General features: G+C 38.9%; 1 protein-coding gene across 2 annotated transcripts in view; it reads left to right on the top strand.

Moving 5' to 3' along the window:
• Positions 1-10,037, top strand: part of tbc1d15 (TBC1 domain family, member 15) — a 66,262-nt gene extending 56,225 nt beyond the window's left edge. For both annotated transcript variants that reach the window (XM_072485113.1, XM_072485114.1), the window contains exons 14-17: positions 1,482-1,579; positions 4,524-4,640; positions 5,217-5,303; positions 6,431-10,037. In XM_072485113.1, coding sequence (XP_072341214.1) covers positions 1,482-1,579; positions 4,524-4,640; positions 5,217-5,303; positions 6,431-6,649 — 521 coding nt within the window. In that variant the 3' untranslated portion in view covers positions 6,650-10,037. The remainder of the gene's footprint in view (positions 1-1,481; positions 1,580-4,523; positions 4,641-5,216; positions 5,304-6,430) is intronic.
• Positions 10,038-12,428: the final 2,391 nt, after the last annotated feature.

Genomic DNA, 12,428 nt, shown 5'->3' on the forward strand with positions numbered 1-12,428 from the left:
AAGTTGTTCCTCCTTGCGTTATTTTCCAGTGCCTCCAACCTCTCCACAGATCGTTTCTGGTGTGCCTCCTGTATCTCCGACTTCACCACCAGGCCCTGTATGTCGTTTTCATTCTCTGCTGCTTTCGCCTTCACGACCCGAAGCTCCTGCTCCTGGGTCTTTTGTTCCTCTTTCAGCCCTTCAATCGCCTGTAGTATCGGGGCCAACAACTCTTTCTTCATTTCCTTTTTTATCTCCTCCACGCAGCGTTTCAAAAACTCTTGTTGTTCAGGGCCCCATATGAAACTGCCACCTTCCGACGCCATCTTGGTTTCTGCTTGCCTTCCTTGCCGTTGTTCCAAAGGATCCGCTGCAATCCGGCCACTTTCCTCTCCTTTTTCCATCCGTGTCCAGGGGGAACACCCTTCTGGTTTACCGCACGGTGTTTTCAGCCGTTAAAATTGCCGTTGGGGCTCCTATCAAGAGCCCAAAAGTCCGTTTCACAGGGAGCTGCCGAAACGTGCGACTCAGCTGGTCATCGCCGCACCCGGAAGTCGTCCGCAACTGACTTTATGATTGGAGCCCCCATTAATGGTTCTTGCCTGCAGATTAAGAACAGTAGTGCAGTGACTCCTGGAAACCAAGGAGCAATAATAGGACTCTGTGTTTCCACATTTCTAAACACCACGCTCACCCCATTTCTCTCATCCCCTTCAGCAAAGGACAGGAGCCACAGTAGGCTGGTCATCTTGTAAGGAGCTAATCTTTAGTTTTGGGGCAATAACACATTCTTTTGAATAGAGAACTACATTAAAAACAATAATGCAGTCATTCTAGGACCTTATTAAAAAATGCAGTCTACTCCTGTTAATTCAAAAATTTGTTGTAATTTTTATAAATGAATATGCAAATAATTAATTTTCTTTTAATTTGAAAGACTACAAAGTGGACATTATTCCGATAGAGTTTAATCTGGTTGACACCCGTTTGAAAAATAAGTTTTAAAATGTTTGGTTTTGAATTGTTCATCTAATTCCTCATCTGTCTTTTGAATGGTACATAATTCGAACCCCAAGCTACCTTCTCAGGTGAAGATTAAAGGTTCACTGCACTGATTCAAAGAGGAGCAGCAGTGTTCTTCAGATGTCCTTGCCAGCACTTTTTCTTCCTTATCCAGTGCCACCCAAACAGACTAGGTCATTTCCTTTGATGTTAGTCGGTCTTTGGTGTGCACACATTGGCTGCCTCATTTCCTTGTGTAAGACTGCTACCTGTATTTCAAAATACTTGAAGAACTGTGAAACAGTTAGCAATACCCCGAGGATGTTAGAAGTGCTATCTAAAAGCAAGGTTTTTTTATTTGTTTTCACTGAGTTCAGAAATCTTAAGCTTTGGTATTTGAATAAATATATGGACAAGATAACTGGTACAGAGTGAAGTATTTTAGATAGCCCTATTTAACTGGATAAGCAGATTTTTAACACGATAAGTTGTTTTCCTAGAATCTCAAGAATCTGGATATCTCTACTTCTGCTTCAGGTGGCTTCTCATTCGGTTCAAAAGGGAGTTCAGCTTTCAAGATACTCTTAGACTTTGGGAGGTTAGAATCATTTCATATTGTACAGATGAATGTGCTTTTGATTTGCAGTTGATCTTTGAAGAAAAGTTTGGGAGCTACTTTGCAGTAACTCCACTTTCATCTTAAAGAGCAAAATAACATGTTGTTTTGAATTTTGCTGAAAAGAGGCACATGTCGCCAAAGCTTTGTGTCTTGCACTCATCAGGGCAAATACATTTTTTGTTCAGAATGAGCAGAGTACAGGCCACGCTCGCAAAAACTCAAAACAAAACATCTGCTGTTAGATGTGATTCCGTATTTGGGCAGCACTTGCTGATTAATCCTGTGTGCATTAATAGCTACACTAACAACTGACTAAGATAATCAGTCGAACTTGTAACATAATAAAAACAGAAAATGCTGAAAATCTCAGCAGGTCTGGCAACATTTGTGGTGAGAGAAACGGGTTAACGTTTTGAGTCTGTATGACTCTTCAGCGATGTCAGAATGTTTGATTTATGCTTGCTAGAAATAACATGACATTCTTAGGCTGGGGCCTATACTCTGCAAAGAAAAAGAACATGTTCAAACCTTGTGCTCTTAAATCACACGGAAGTGCAGGAAATCTATAGTTCCCACTTTTTTTCCATGGCGGCACCTCAGCCAATCAGACTAGCATCCCGTCTCTCATGTAGTATAAATTGCTGTGATTGTTTGAATTTTGGCATTCTTACATTTTCCCTGATCAGTGCAAGATGAAGAGCTTCGACAACGTGTCTCTTTTCAGCAATATTCAAGATCTGAACAGGTGGTTTATTTATTCTCAGTTGCTACATTTTCTGGCCTAGTAAAGAGAATTGGGTGCCACAACATAAAGCTCGGGTAGCTCAACCCAAAGCATGTTTTGTGCTGAATTTTCCAGATTAGAAAATAAGCTATTAATTTTAAAACAGCCCTGTTGTTTTAAAATCTGAACCATTAATGTAGGCATTTACTTATTTATTTGCTAATGTGAATGTATTTTGTTTATAAGTGACCAAGCTACTGCTCTTAAGTATATATTTGGTCTCTTGACTGTTCCATAAATTGCAGTCTGACATTTTCTTCAGACTTTTCTGTTCCTAATTAAAATAATTTCAATTTTCACCATTTCTTGAGGCAGTTTTCAACCCAGTTCGCTAATTTGCTATTAATTCATTGACTTCTAATGGAATAATTTGCGGCACAGAAGGAGATATGCAGCTCATCGAGTCCAAGCTGGTTTGCCACTGGGCAGTCCAGTCAGTCCATTCCTCTGCTTGGTCCCTGTAGTCCTGCAACTTCATTTCCTTCACGTGCCCAATCCAATTTCTTTTTGAATTTACTGAGTTATCCGGAATCCACCATCTTTATGGACAATAAGTCCCATGAGTAAAAATAATTCATCCTCGCATTCCCCCTGTATCTCTTGCCCTAAATCTTAATTCTGTGTCCTTTAGTCCTGGTACAATTAGCTGATGGGAAAAGCTTTTCCTTCCCTACCTTATCTTGTACATTTCTATCAAATCTCCCCTCCATCTCTCTTGCTTCAAGGAGAACACCCCAGCCTTTCTAACAGAACCTCGTAATTGGAGCGCTCTATCCCTGAAACCATTCTGGTAAATCTCCCCTGCAGCCCTCTCAAGGATCTTTACTTCCTTCTTAAAGTTTGTTGACCAGCACTGGATTCAGTATTTTAGTTGAACCTAACTTCTCTGCTTTTGTACTAAATGTCTCTATTTACGAAGCCCAAGATCCCATATGCTTCGCTAAACATACTCTCAATATATCCAGCCACCTTCGAAGATTATTGCACATGCATCCTCGGGTCCCTCTGTTCCTGCACACATTTGGAATTGTACCATGAAGTCCATACTTCCTCTCCTCGTCCCTTCTGCCAAAATGCAACACCTCACATTTTCCTGTATTAAATCCAACCTTGCTTCCCATTCTGCATGCCTATCTATGTTCTGTTGCAGGTAATTTATATCACACTCTGGCAGCATGGTGGCGCAGTGGTTAGTACTGCTGCCTCACGGTGCTGAGGTCCCAGGTTCAATCCCGACTCTGGGTCACTGTCCGTGTGGAGTTTGCACATTCTCCCCATGTTTGCGTGGGTTTTGCCCCCACAAGCCAAAGATGTGCAGGCTAGGTGGATTGGCCACACTAAATTGCCCTTTAATTGGAAAAAATGAATTGGATAATAATTTATATCACATTCTAAGTTTAATATTGTCTGCAAATTCTGGAATTTTACTCTGTATTTCAAGATCCAAGTCATTTATATATACTTTTTAAAAAGCAGTGGTCTGTAATCTATAAATAATCTCTAAATTCCATATGTTGAATTTGATCAAAAAACAACTAGAATCTACATATATTTATTGCAATAGTCTGGGCTGACTTAGATTCTTGCTCCCACATGCTAAAGGTAAGTGTGCTAGCACTAATTTACTCTTAACACAGTCCCTGGGAATGTGCCTGCACCTGTTTTGAAGCTCCCAGAAGGACCAAGAGTTTTAATTTGTGTTTGCCATGTAGAATTTTGGCCTAGGTCTGCATCATTTGGTTCTCTCCCAACCAGCATTTTGAGTTAATTGAGTTCTGTAATTTAAAGAGAAAATATTTCTTGCTATCTGACAATGGTGAGGTAATAATTGTTTCTTTTATTCAAAATGTGCCTCAGCCAGCTGTTCAGCTAAATTGATAAAGAATGGATAAAACAATTATTACGTCAGCCAGGTGGAAAAAAAACCCATAATGATAAAATTGCAGTGATATTTGAAGATTATTTCTTGAAAGTGCTGACACCAGAACTGTTATCAAGAATATCCATCTCTCCCTCCTGTGTTTCTGAAACAGAATCACAGTAGTATTGATTTTTTTTTTTTTACAAGAATGGAGGAAATTAAATTGTGAGTAACAGTGGGGGGAAAAAAACTTCTTCATTAACTTCTTCATTTTGTAGGTTATGTGGACTGGATTGCCTTGCCAGAATTTTCATCTTCTGATATGCTGTGCTATACTGGACTCTGAAAAACAGAAGATAATGGAGAACCATTACGGTTTTAATGAAATTCTAAAGGTACTGAATTACTTGTACACTAAAAGGTCAGTTGCAGAGCTGTGTGTATTGCTGTATGTTTCAGATCAGTGTATAAAAACCACAGAATCACAAAATGGTTACAACACGGCAGGAGGCAATTTGGCCCATTGTCTATACTGACTCTCCAAAAGAGTAGTTCACCTAGTGCCAACTCCTCCACTCCTCCTTCCCCCGGCCTTATTGCCATAGTCCTGTATATTCTTTCCTTTCAAATAATTATCCAATTCCCTCTTAAATGCCTCGATTAAAACTCCCGTCAAGCAGTGCATTCCTGACCCTAACCACTCGCATGAAAAGGTTTTTCCTCGTGTTGCCATTGCTTCTTTTACCAAATACGTCTATCAAGACTCCTTGTGATTTTTAATACCTGTGTCAAATCTTGCTTTCCACCCCCTCGCCCAAGGAAAACTGTCCCAATGAGGTATTTGATTTGCATGAATCTTTGCTGCTCACTGTCCTTTAGCTCAATTTCCCTTTAAACTTTGCATAGTGCAGGATTGAACTTTATTTCCCCTCAGAATCCACGTTGAGGATTTTTTATTTTTGTATTTTTAGCACGTCAATGAACTTTCTTTGAAATTGGATGTAGAAGAAATGCTATGTAAAGCAGACGCAATTTACTGCCAAATGATGAAATGTAAGGTGAGTGGTATACTGTGAAGTATTTAACTTTTACCAACCTTTGCTAGACTCGAAAGGCGACAAGGGGTACGGGGAGAGTGCAGGTGTGTGTCGTTGAGATAGAAGATCCGCCATGACTATATTAAATAAAGTGCAGGCTCGAAGGGCCGAATGATCTACTCCTATTTTCTATGTTTAACCTCTGTAATGACCCGTGCTTGAGAAAATGATAAAGCTCTTGAATTACTCGAGAGCAAATTTAGCTACTGGCTGTTCATTAAAGTTCACACTGCATTACATAGAACGATAGTCAACTGTGGAGTATGACGATGTTTAAATATAAATGCTCAAGTTTTTCATTACTGACACACTCATAATTTTGACCATTGAAATTTGTTTTATTGTGAAAGTAAGAGTAGAGTTGATATGTTGTAGTAAATGATTCATTTAAAAAAAAATAAACAAATTTAGCATACACAATTCATTTTTCCGATTAAGGGACTATTTAGCATGGCCAATCCACCTACCCTGCACATCTTTGGGTTGTGGAGGCGAAACCCATGCAAACACAGGGAGAATGTGCAAACTCCACATGGACAGTGACCCAGAGCTTGGATCGAACCTGGGACCTCGGCGCCGTGAGGCAACAGTGCTAGCCACCGCCACCATGCTGCCCTGTAAATGATTCATAATATCAATCTACAACTTCATTGTGAAAATAACCACACAAATAGCCTTATTACACACTGTTTTGTGTCTGTGATACATTTATATTTAAGCAAAACATAATTAAAGGCCCTTTGTTTTATATTACTTTGATTACATTGTGTCTACACAGGCTATTTGAATTTGAATCTCACTCCTAAATGCCTGTTCAATTTCAAATACTTAAATCCGTTACACGTGTATTCTTGGCCATCTCTGCTGTTGCATGAACCTATTAGTTAATATGGGGAAACGGCAGAGATTTCAATGACAAGTTTTCCATAGCAACCTTTGACTACCATACTTTAATTTCCTGTATTTGTTCATTGTTGCCAAGGTCACACTATTTTAATCCAAATTGATAGGAGTTTATTATGTAAAATAGAAACAAATGAAAATTTGTATGATTTTTATTCTAATTAAACTGTTTATATTTTGTTTAGGAGTTGCCACAGGCTGTTGGTGAGATTCTCGGCCTAAAGGATAGCACAATTGTAACCCCTGATTTGGAAATCAGTGCTCCTGAGACGGGGGTTACCAAAAAGCCCTGGAGGGCAAACTATTCAGATGGGGCAGCAGCCTCCTTTGCACAGACAAATGAAGACTTAGCCGGACATAGAGATACACCTCAAAATGGGCACCAGGTGTCAAGTGTAGAATGATGCTGAAAGCTGCAATTTTGTCACCCAAGAAAAGAGATGCCACAGTTTGTTTACTTTTTGCAAAAAGCCCTCATAGATGACTCATCAGTATTTGGAACGATCAGTGGGTTTAGATATGTTTAAGACAAGAGAGAAAGGGATAAGTACAACAAATGCATCTATTGCAATTCCAGATGTTTAAAAAAAATGAATGCAGAGAAACTTTACCTGTTTCTAATTACTTAAAACCATAAGAGCCTTCATATGGAAATGCATTTTCTCAGACTGCCTCATGTCAAACATTTATATGGATGTTGGATAGTAATGAGATTTTGTTTTGTATTAATATGAAAACAAATATTTTGTTAATTCATGAAAGCTTGTCAAGTTAGTATCTATGATTTTATTTTACAAAGAGTTTTTTCTCTCATGATGCCTCCTGAAATCAATGAAATAATGTTTTTTGTAGTTTTTAAATCAAACATGTACAAAATTTAATTAAATTGTATAACTTGCTTGTCCAATCTACCTATCTAAAATAGGGCATCCTATGTGATAACTCAGACTTGACCATTTTTTGTGGGGGCGGGGGAATCAAGATTAAGGGAAAGAAATATAATGGGTGGTGAATTATAGATAATATTTAGTTATCTTTAGAAAGCTCTACCAGCTCTAATTGTTCTAACAAAAAGAACCAATGCTTTGAGCTACCCTACAGATTTTGGATTAACTGTACTGTTGGTTATAACAAAGTTATCACGACTATTTCTAAAATGAGCTGTGACTACTGCAAATGAGACTTCAGCAAAATGACATTGTAACCTACAGTGTTCTAGAGGAAGAAAATACTTACGTTTTGCTGCTGTGATGCATTATTGTATGCAGTATTAATTAAAGAGTGTTCACCATATAAAGTTATACGTAAGGCTGGGAGATTATTTGGTTTACCGGTCTGAGGTTATTTTACAAGGCCTGAAGTTAGTTGACAGCAGAAGCGTTCTTTTTAGGTGCCAGAAGATTTCTTATGTGCTGGAGATTGTCAGAACTGCCAACAAAAGTATTTAATTTGCAATTAATACAATGCTTAGTAATCTAATAGCCCTCCTCAAAGTGTAAATCAAAAATCTTTTAATCAGCTGAGAATGTTTGTTGAAAAGCTTAATTTTTAAGCAGTCACATTTCTTGTCCATACTTCAATGTATGGTTAATAATAAAGCATGATGAATAAATGTATAACTTTATTTACCTTATAATTTTTACTATAATGAGAAATGTACAGTGGCATAATTTCTAACAGTTGTATAAAGCCTGACATTTTGTATTCTGATTATGTGTATAAAAGTAAATGTAATATATAACTCTGCTCTCTAAAATATGTACTTTGTGATCACAAGGGAACTATTTTTGGAACAAATGTGGTTTGTGGAAAAGAAAATCCCTATTTGCACTGCTTTTTATTATGGAAAACTCAAGATCGTTTTACTTTACAACTGCACAAACGTCCATGCACTTGGAAGGAAGGCTTAGAAATACACTGAAGTTTATATGCTGCCCATTAATAGAATTGTAACAAAGAGATCTTTAAATAAAAATACACAATTTTTTAATAACTATAGCTAACAGCTTTAGTGTAGAGAGACCTTCAGTTTTCAGCTCAGTCTGACATAGTTCGCTCTCGAGTTCCTGAAGGATGTTAAGAAATCTTCACAAGGTTCAAGGAGCTCAGACTGAGCAAACTGTTAACCACAGTGCCATTGACCAAACAGATGTGACTTGGTACTTCAGCTCTGATAGCTCTATATTTTTGAAGACATTAAAGGTACTCATTACTTCCTGGTGTCATGTCCCCTGTGGTGGATTTCTGTAAAGGTTCTGCAATTTTTGTTATTTTTTCTCCCCCATTTTATTTCCTGGCACTATTCATTAAATACTTTGAGTTAAAACTGGAACACTAGCAAACATTTAAGATCTACATCTAAATCATCCTTTAAGTTTAAATTATTTAAAAATTTTACTTTTTTTAAAAGAAAAGATATACTCTTGTGTCTATTCTCAGCATGCCATTTGCCACAGCGTACCTTGGCTTAATTGTTTGCAATGATTTAGCGGGCATGGGATGGGGCAATTCAAGAAGATAGGTTGAAGAGGCTTATTCCACCTTTTCCAGGGATATTCTTCAGTTGGTGTACTTTACCTGAGGATCACTGGTGGCAGTGTGCTCTAATTGATATTAGCATGCTGCTTCCGCTTTGGCATATTGTGGTGTGCATACAACATGATCGAGTATACATGCATCCAAAAGGAGTAGACACAACATGATATTTTCCAGGTGGAGGCCATACATTGTACACTCTTGACTGGTATGTGTATCGCAGGCACCGCAGAAGCATTATTGTCAACTATTTCACAGCAGTTCCTGTAAAGTGAACTTTGTTCCCCTGCAATCTTGAAACAATATTATCCCTGTAATCTCCCCATGTGGAATTGCCTGAGCTGTAGGATAAACAATGACCCAATTGCAGTAACCTGCATACTGGATCAAATGTTATAAAATGCTGTTGCCAATCTCTTGATTAGCCAAAATATTAAATCGGGCCAGAGTTTGTACTGGCACAAATGACATGGAAACATGATACATAAAAGAAGGCGGAATAAATTCCTTAAGATTAAAATGCTATATAGGAGCAATGAATGGAACTAAGTGCATGTCTGTGTCAAGAGGTGCAGGCACTACAGATCAAATATTTTTTTTCTGTACTGCAAAATTGGTGTCTATTCATTGACCTGTAAATCTTCCAATTAGCTTGTCAAAATAAACATTTTTGTGATGGACCAGTGATCTGAAGTGTTAACTTTCAACATAATTGTTTATTGCAATTTTATCGGCCAATTCCATTACCTAATACACAGTTTACAACTTATTTTTGCCTTGAACTTGAGGGAAAGCATTCTCAAATTTACAGGGATTTTTTTAGTTTACACAGACATTTACAGGGAGTCAAAGAAGAGTGTACTGGTGTCCTCTAAGGTTTTAATTTCCTGTTACCCAGGAAATTAGCATAGTTTGACATATTTTTTCTTTCAGTTTATGCCTCACTTTTGTTCTTTTCTGTTTGTGATGCCCTTTCTCCAAATTTCTTATTAGTTTAAAAAGGTTTATTGTGCAATGTTTCAGTAGCTATGACATATTCTATGCTATTCATATGGAAATTAGTTTTATTAAAAACTGCACCACAAGAATTTGATGTGGAATAGTCTGTCTCCATAGCATGCTGTGTTTGGACATTATTATTGTTTCTGCGATATGTATATAAAATTGCATAGATCTCAAATCAAATTATTGTTTCGTACATTGTAAAACCTTGGATTCATAATACTGTAGACTGAAATAAATTATCAGTTAGATTTATATATGCCATTGCACAGAACATTATTCAGAGGTAAACAGCCTCATGCTGTTTTTTTTTTTACTTTGGAGGCAATGAAGAGCGAATTACTGTTTTTACTTCCTGATTTATGGTTCATATGTGATAACTCGTACCTCTAGTTGCTACTTCACTCCATGATGTAGAAAAACATTCTTAAAGTAAAAAGGCAGCTGCTATTTGTAGTTATATAATAATACCTGATGATCTTCAGTACTTTGTTTTCTTATGTGAAAGAGAGTGCATCAATTCATTTGTGGGGTAAGAATTAATTAACTTAAGACTCCATCCTTGGTTTCACATCTAGTTGATGTCTAATCCTGGGTAAGTTATCATTTCCTTCTCTTTGGTTATTGCTGCTGGAAACCGACTGAGCTTGTGTCACTGTCAACTGTTCAGGGGGGAAAGGTTAACCAGAATGGTTATAACCACTTTTTTTCAGTTGTCACAAAGCCGCTCGCGGACCCAGCCAGCGAAATAGTGCCCCCCCTCCTTCAGCCGCTCATGTGTCCCGGACCGTCCCACCACAATACCCCAGCCCCGAATAAAGCCCCCCCTACACGTGGAACGGCCCTCCCCGACTGTGGCGGCGCTGAGTTCCCAACTGGTGAGGCCATGAGAGACCCATGGCGTCGGGAACTTGGCCAGTCGGGGACGGAGCATCGCGGGGCGGGCCTCAGCCAATGTACAGAGGCCGTGGATATGGTCTGTGGCACAGGACGCCACTTTTCATAGGCCGAGCATCGTGAACGGCTCCGCCCCCTATTTTGACGTCATCGAGGATTCTCTGCCCTGTCGCTGAACGAGATTTCGGCATGGGGGACTCGAAGAATCCAACCTAGGATATGATTGCATTAAGCACAAATATGTCTTGCGCTAGGTCGAGGCGACATAGATACTGGAAATAATGGGGAGGTTCTTACAGAAACGTCAGTCTTTTTTGTTCTTTCACGGGCATGAGTTTCGCTGGCTGGAAGATGTAGGTGAGCCGCTGCCTTGAATTGCTGCAGTCCATGAGGTGTAGGTGCAGCCATAGTGCTGTTAGGGAGGGATTTTGACCCAGTGTCAGTGAAGGAACCGTGATATGGTTCCAAGTCAGGGGGGTGAGTGGCTTGGAGGGAGTTCCCATGCATCTGTTATCCTTGTCTTTCGAGGCTGGGTTTTTAATCATGGGATTAAGTATGCAGTGTGAAATACCTGAGGGTTGTCTGCAAAGGAATGACCATGCTGGACAATGTTCTTTTACTCATTTCATATTTCTTCTAATCTTGAGCTTCTAAGCCTTTAATTGAAAGGAAGTGTTTGAAGGGAAAGGCTCCGCTCTCAATTTACTGGGGAAAACAGGAAGCTGTTACAAGGGCTCATATATTTTGTGAAAGTGCTGCTCTCATTTGTCTTGTTAGTATTGCTGCTTTTCCTTGCTGCTGTTCCTAGTGGCAGATTTCAAGATCATCATTGCAGGAGAGCCAACAATATTTGAGGGAAGGTGTAACTCCTTAATGGATTCTACTACAACTACTGGAGTGATCCCCAGGAAAACTGCATAGTCATGAATATAGTTTTAGTGGAAGACTATGACAGTTAAAATGTTTCTGAGAGTACAGTGCCAGATCCTGTCAGAGGAGACTGTAAATGCCCTAAAGTTCTTTGGTATGGTTGCAAACAAATGGCATCGTGTCTGGCAAAAACTGTTCTCCACTGTGGGATCTGAAATAAGTTATTTTCAAAATCGATGCGACTTTGCTGCTTGGACGAGAGTGAATGAAGGTAGTTTAGTAATAACGAATAATCAGCTACTTGAAATCAAAATAAATTGTGACTTTAGAATGGATGTTGCATTTTTCCTTTACTTATGTGTAATTGCCAGTGAAGAATTACAGAATGGTTACAGTAGGTGGTCACTGGCCTGTTGTTTCCGTACTAGCAAGAGGAACCCACCTAGTCCCATTCCCTGCCCTTGTAATCCTGCAGCTTTTTCTCTCTCATAACTATTGGACAGGAAATGCAAAAGTCTGAGAACATGCACTAACAGGTTCAAAAACAGCTTCTTCCCCACTGTTGCCAGATTCCTGAATGACCCTCTTATGGACTGAATTGATCTCTCTACTGAGTAGTACTACATTCCATATGCTTCACCCGATGCCTGTGTATTTATTTACATTGTGTATTTATGTGTGTCCTATGTTTTTTCATGTATGGAGCAATCTCTCTGGACTGTACGCAGAACAATACTTTTCATTATACCTCTGTACACGTGATAATAAATCAAATCCGAATCCAATTCTCTCTTAAAAGGCCTCCATTGAATCTGCCTCCACCTCCACATTTAGGCAGCGCGGTCAAGATCCTATGTTGTTTACACATTTTTATGAAAG

The sequence above is a fragment of the Scyliorhinus torazame genome, chromosome 19 (genome assembly GCF_047496885.1).
Source record: "Scyliorhinus torazame isolate Kashiwa2021f chromosome 19, sScyTor2.1, whole genome shotgun sequence".
In the NCBI taxonomy this organism is placed as follows: Eukaryota; Metazoa; Chordata; class Chondrichthyes; order Carcharhiniformes; family Scyliorhinidae; genus Scyliorhinus; species Scyliorhinus torazame.